This window comes from Trichechus manatus, unplaced genomic scaffold (genome assembly GCF_000243295.1).
Source record: "Trichechus manatus latirostris isolate Lorelei unplaced genomic scaffold, TriManLat1.0 scaffold00091, whole genome shotgun sequence".
NCBI lineage: Eukaryota > Metazoa > Chordata > Mammalia > Sirenia > Trichechidae > Trichechus > Trichechus manatus.
Window position 1 is genome coordinate 1,071,932 of NW_004444027.1, and position 7,158 is coordinate 1,079,089.

The 7,158-nt window shown below is 37.4% G+C and overlaps 1 protein-coding gene across 1 annotated transcript in view; it reads left to right on the plus strand.

Annotated features, from left to right (window-relative positions):
- The window catches only part of DOCK5 (dedicator of cytokinesis 5), a 218,797-nt gene that overhangs the window by 109,503 nt on the left and 102,136 nt on the right, over positions 1–7,158 (plus strand). The window contains exons 10-11 of the mRNA XM_023736758.1: positions 1,406–1,548; positions 6,244–6,369. Coding sequence (XP_023592526.1) covers positions 1,406–1,548; positions 6,244–6,369 — 269 coding nt within the window. The remainder of the gene's footprint in view (positions 1–1,405; positions 1,549–6,243; positions 6,370–7,158) is intronic.

The window sequence follows — 7,158 nt, forward strand, 5'->3', positions numbered from 1 at the left end:
TTTTATTTAAACTATAAAAAATCCTTATATTTCAATTTTAAGTCTAGCACCTTTCAGTCACCTTCTAAATATAATAATACATGTAATAATCATGTGTAGTCCTCCCCCTTTCATCCAGAGGCTGCCATTAATTGTTTTTTAAATAGGTCTTTATCTAGTCTCCTACCATCCATATCCTGACCCTCCAAGACTATGGTAAGATAGTTAAATCTTTTATATAACTTAGTTGCTAATACTAATTTTGAGATATTATGTCCATGAAAGCTGCTCCTATCACATACACACACACACTAGTTTTCACCTTTGAGATCGGTTTCTTTCTTTAGTTCTGTGCTTCTCTGAGTAATTTCTGAGCCAGCTATCCTCTAGTGACCATGTTGAAACTGTAACCGCTGCGATTGTCTCCCCTGTATAACCATGCATGCTTTGGGTCTCTGAGGATCCCAGCCCTAATTTGACTGCCACTCACTGCAGCCAACAACCACTGTGAAGTGTTCATGATGCAAATTGCAGCCTCTGGCATTTAACTTCTAAGATTTATGGCAAGTACTTTCATAAGCTATCTCAGAAGCTTTATAGTATATTATACTAGGAAGGTTTTATATGTGTATTCTGCTGGCTCACCTAGAGAGGCTCATTCAAAAAAAAAACCACTCAGATTGTAGCAATCCCAATTTTCAGCAACATATTGCAGTATATTTTCCCTCTCTTATCAGAGTACAGATCTGAACCATGCAGAGAAAGCTGGCGTGTGTAGTGAGCAGGAGAACAAAACCACAGCAGAGAAGACTGGAAACTATTGTACTGCATGAGGCTGATACACAGTTACTGATAGTGTTTCTGCTGTCAATAGAGTGGGGTTGTGCTTGGTTCTTTGAGCACAGTGTATGATTCGCAGCCTGATGTGATAATTAAAGTGAAGGTTCTTTGCTGATGCTTGATTTGTTGCAATCCTAAAGGTACTTTGTCATCACACGGGAATCTAAGAACAGGTCTTCCAAACACAACTGCATATGTATTTCTCTCATAGATTGAGTGATGACACTGGATGTGGGCCTTAGAAAGTATATGATCCAACCCCATCACTTTACAGATGGGGAAACTGAGGCCCAGAGAGGAGACTCTCAGAACTAGAGGCCAGGTCTCCTGCTCTTCCACAGCCCTCTCAATTCCATTACAGCAGCCTCTCCTACCTCATAAAGAGAATTGAGTATTGCCTCCTTTCACCATCAGTTTTATTTGTTTTTCCTCTTGCCCTGAGTCATTTCCAGGATGAATTTAGTGTTTAAGATAGGAAAGATAGAAAGAACCCTCTGGATGGAAGTGTTTAGCATTACATTTCTAAATGTTCTGTAGTCTTCCTCCTCTTCCCCACCCCGCTTTACCTCTCTTCTATGTTTCCCAGCATTGCAATGGAAACCTACATCCGACAGAGGCAGATAATCATGTCGCCCTTGATAACATCCCATGTGATTGGGGAGAATGAGCCACTCACTTCAATCTTGAATAAAGTGATAGCAACAAAGGAAGTCAATCACAAAGGACAAGGTATACAGCCCTGTGTACTAAGCTGGGAAGGGACCTAGGCGGGGGTGTGGCAGGGGTGGAGGGGGTTATACAAAGCTGGGTCCTTGGACTCCTGGCCTTCCATTATCTTTCTCTGATAGAGAACAGACTCTGCTGGGGACTGCCCACCTCAGCCTCCTGCTGAAGGCATTTAATAGTGAACAGCATTGCGAGTGCACTCAGCAGTAAATTGGATTACAGTAGTATTTTGTGAATTCTGTGAAACCAACTTTTATCTCAGGAGTTTTTTCTCACTTTTGTCCACCCTACCTTCTCAATGCTGACTCTAGGGTAATGCACAAACAAAAAAAGTTTAGGGGTTAATTATCTACCATTCTCTATGTTATCCTGTTACATTTCATAAAATAGAGACGAAGGGAAGAGCAAAGTTATACAAATGAATACATATTCATACAAAATAATGGACTGTCTAACAGATTTATTTTTAGCTGTTTTAAGTACCACCATATAGCATTTTGTTGACACAGTTTTAACTAGAAATTCTGGTTATTGAAACTGTTATTTTAAAATCAAATAATAAGGAAAAATAATAAAAATTTTAAAATTCAAATACTAAGATGATGACCATTTTTGGGTGTTTTGAGGACTGAGTAACTTTTTTCCACTACTCTGTAACTATATTTCAATGTGGAGGTTATTAGGAAACACATTATTTTTAGCATATTTAGTTTCCTGTGTATTCACAGTTATCCTGAGTGGGAAGGAGTATGTTATTGTTGTTCTTAGGAGCCATTGAGTTGGTTCCTACTCATAGCAACCCTGCATACAACAGAACAAAACACTGCCCAGTCCTGCACCATACTCACAATTGTTGCTATATTTGAGCCCATTTGACAGCTGCTGTATCATTCCATCTCACTGAGGGTCTTCCTCTTTTTCTCTGACCCTCCACTTTACCAAACATGACGTCCTTTGCCAGGAACTGGTCCCTCCTGATAATGTGTCCAAAGTACGAGAGACGATGTCTTGCCATCCTTGCTTCTGAAGACCATTCTGGCTGTACTTCTTCCAAAATAGATTTGTTCATTCTTCTGGCAGTCCATAGTATATTCAGTATTCTTCACCAACACTATAATTCAAATACAGCAGTTCTTCTTCAGTCTTCCTTATTCATTGTCCAGCTTTTGCATGCATGTGAGGCAATTGAAAATACCATGGCTTGGGTCAGGCATACCTTAGTCCTCAAAGTGACATCTTTACTTTTTAACACTTTACAGAGGTTTGCTCATTGCAATACACTGCTTAATTTCTTGACTGTTGCTTTCATGGTCATTGATTATAGATCCAAGTAAAATTAAATCCTTGACAACGTCTGTCTTTTCTCCATTTATCATGATGTTGCTTATTGGTCCAGTTGTGACAGTTTTTGTTCTCTTCATGTTGTGTAATCCATACTGAAGGCTCTATTTTTTGACCTTCATCAGTAAGTGCTTCAAGTCCTCTTTGCTTTCAGCAAGCAGGGTAGTGTCATCTGCATATCTCAGGTTGTTAATGAGTCTTCCCCCAGTCCTGATGCCACGTTCTTCTTCAGATGGCCCACTTTGGTGACAGAAATGACACCAGCAATTGCCCGATAGAATTTTGCAAGACCAATGACCTCTTCATTGGAAATACCTTATTTCAACAACATAAATGGCAACTATACACGTGAACTTCACTAGATGGAATACACAGGAATCAAATTGACTACATCTGTGGAAAGAGTCGATGGAGAAGCTCAATATCATCGGTCAGAACAAAGACAGGGCTGACTACAAAACTAACAATCAATTGCTCATATGCAAGTTCAATTTGAAGCTGAAGAAAATTAAAACAAGTCCACAAGAACCAAAGTATAACCTTGATTATATCCCACCTGAATTTAGAGACCATCTCAAGGATAGATTTAATGCATCGGACACTAATGACCAAAGACCAGGCAAGTTGTGGGATGACATCGAGGACATCATACATGAGGAAAGCAAAAGGTCATTAAAAAGACAGGAAAGAAAGAAAAGACCAAAATGGATGTCAGAAGAGACTCTGAAACTTGGTTTTGAACCTCAAGTAGCTAAAGCAAGTGGGAGAAATGATGAAGTAAAAGAGCTGAACAGAAAATTTCAAAAGTTGGCTCAAGAAGACAGTAAAGTACTATAATGAAATGTACAAAGACCTGGAGTTAGAAAACCAAAAGGGAAGAACATGCTGGGCATTTCACAAGCTGAAAGAACTGAAGAAAAAATTCAAGCCTCGTGTTGCTATAATGAAGTATTCTATGGGCAAAATACTGAACGGCACAGGAAGCATCAAAAGAAGATGGAAGGAATACATAAATCATTGTACCTAAAAGAATTAGTCAATGTTCAACCATTTCAGAAGGTAGCATATGATCAAGAACTGATGGTATTGAAGGAAGAAGTCTAAGCTGCACTAAAGGCTTTGGCAAAAAACAAATCTCCAGGAATAGACAAAATACCAATTGAGATATTTTAAATAAACGGATGCAATGCTGGAAGTGCTCACTGGTTTTATGCCAAGAAATTTGGAAGACAGCTACCTGGCCAACCGACCCAAAGAAAGGTGATCCAACAGAATGTGTATATTAGCAAACAATATCGTTAATATCACATGCAAGTAAAGTTTTGCTGAAGGTAATTAAAAACTGGTTGCAGCAGTACATCACAGGGAATTGCCAGAAATTCAAGCCAGATTCAGAAGAGGATACGGAACATGGGATATCACTGCTGATGTCAGTTCGATCTTGGCTGAAAGCAGAGAATACCAGCAAGATGTTTATCTGTGTTTTATTGACTACGCAAAGGCATTCGGTTGTGTGGATCATAACAAATTATGGATAACATTGGAAAGAATGGGAATTCCAGAACACTTAATTGTGCTCGTGTATAACCTGTACATAGACCAAGAGACAGTTGTTTGAACAAACAAGGGGATACAGTGTGATTTAAAATCATGAAAAGTATGCGTCAGGCTTGTATCCTTTCACCTTTCACCATACTTGGTTAATCTGTATGCTGAACAAACAGTCCAAGAAGCTGGACTATGTGAAGTATATATGAGGAATCATTAAAGAATCTGAAAACAAGTATCTAAATATATTTCCTCTTCTTCGAAACTCATAAGCTAAGGATATAATTTCAGTTAGACTGGAAAATGCTTACACTAAATAGATTGCTATATATGTATAGTTTATCTTTTTTTAAATTACCTCACTTGCTGCTTAGCAACAAAGCAAGTACTTTTCCAATGTTTTTATGTTCTTTCTGTAATATTTAGAAACATTTTTCCAATTTTTTAATTTTCCAAATGTTTATAAACATCTTATACTTTGTGATTTGTCTATTCCTATCCTATTTGTTTGTGAATATTTTCATGTTTTTCTTCTGATAGATATAAACTGTGTAATAAAGATACTAATATTTTTCTTTCATAAATTCTTGTATTTCCTTATTTTGCAATATAACTTGCATGCTTTATGTATAGCAAAACTTTTAGTTTGTATATAGCTAGTTCTTTTACTTTTCTAATTTCATAATTTATTTCTCTTCTTAGAAAAATGGTTCTTTATCTGATTTAACAACTATGCACATATTTTTTTAAATTTCCTCTTTTTCTATTAATTTTCTATAATATTAGGAATGTATTTTATTGAAATATGTGAGGTGAGAAATTAAGTTGATTCTGTTTTAAGTAGCAATATAATTATTTCAGCACATTGATGAAGTTAAATTGTTTCTTTTTTCATGATTTGTTATGCCTCCTTTACCATATATTAAATTAGGGTACGTTATAGTATTTAGTATTTAATCACATTGTTTCCATTGATTTACATTATCTTTTCTTCCACCAGTATCACGCACATTATTATAGCCTTATATTTTAACGTATGTGTCTTAGTCATCTAGTGCTGCTATAACAGAGGTATCACAAGTGGATGGCTTTAACAAAGAGAAGTTTATTCTCTCACAGTCCTGTAGGCTACAAGTCCGAATTCAGGGCATCAGCTCCAGGAGAAGGTTCTCTCTCTCTCTGTCAGCTCTGGAGGAAGGTCCTTGTGATGCATCAGTCTTCCCTTGGTCTGGGAGCATCTCAGCCCAGGAACCTCTGGTCCAAAGGACACGCTCTGCACCCGGCACTGCTTTCTTGGTAGTGTGAGGTTCCCATGTGTCTCGCTCTCTTCTGTCTTTTATATCTCAAAAGAGATTGGATTCAGATACTATCTAATCTTGTCAACCTCATCAGTATAACTTCATCACAGTGATAGAATTTACAACACATAATGAGATCACATATAACCTCATCATAGTGATAGAGTTTACAACACATAAGGAAATCACATCAGATTACACAATCATACAATACTGGGAATCATGACCCAGCCAAGTTGACAAGTATTTTTGGGGGACACAGTTCAATCCATGACAGTATGATAAGGGTTATCATTACTTTTTTCACCCTAAAAGTTTTTTGGCTCTTCATGTCTTTTCAAACTGATGGAGGTGTCATTAACCTAGGAAGAATTTAAATCTTTCTAATAAAGTATCTAGTTATCATTATACAACTCATATTTTTCTCAACATTTGTGTGTGTGTGTGTGTGTGTGTGTGTTTTATATAGCTAGTACCAAGAACTAAAAGTTTATCTTTTATTTCTTTAAAGGACTTTGGGTGTCCTTGAAGCTATTGCCAGGTGACCTGACACAGGTTCAGAAGAATTTTTCACACTTGGTTGACAGATCAACAGCAATAGCCCGAAAAATGGGATTTCCTGAAATAATACTGCCAGGTAAACACCGTGCTTGACGCAGCTATTCTACTTCCTCTGGAGCTTTCATCTTGCAGTGATTACTTCTAACAGGACAGTTGAAACAACATGTATCCATAAGATATACTTTGTTATTTGCATCTACTGGGATCAAAACATTAGGAGATACAAACTGAGTTACAGTACCCTAAAAAGCTACCCAACCGTAGACCCAACATAATGCTTTTAAGTGTAACTCAGAAATTTCTGCTCACCCTCTCTTTCTTTGTGTTCTGCACAAACCCCTTCCAAATGTTTTCTTAGACCTTTTGGTAAGAGGAGCTGATGATGGTACAGGGTTCTCTGTCCCTGAGACTGATTTACTTCATTTGCATGTGCCTTTTCCCATTATTACATCACTAGCATCATGGGCTCCTTTGGAGCAAACCCCACGTGATGCTTGCTTGGTTCAGTCACAGCTGGACCTTCTGCTCCTTTTCCTTAGGTTCCAACTGTGTTCTTGGCTCTCCTCAGTCTTGTGGTGACAAGAATGCAAACATTCTGCAGTTTCTTTCTTTAGTTTCATCTTTTTTTGCCACTACATCTTGGTGATCTGCATATGTGTTCTTTTGAATTCTCTGACTTCACCAATTTAATTTCTTAATCTCTATAATAGTGAAAGGAGATCATTCCCTCAAGGAATTTTAGAAATACTAATAGTCAATCTTTGGCATGTTAGAAAATTTCCGGAAAATCGACCTGTTACCTACTATATAAAAATTCAGGTTTTTTTTCAAAGTAATTCAAGATCTTATTCCTCTTTTAGGAGAT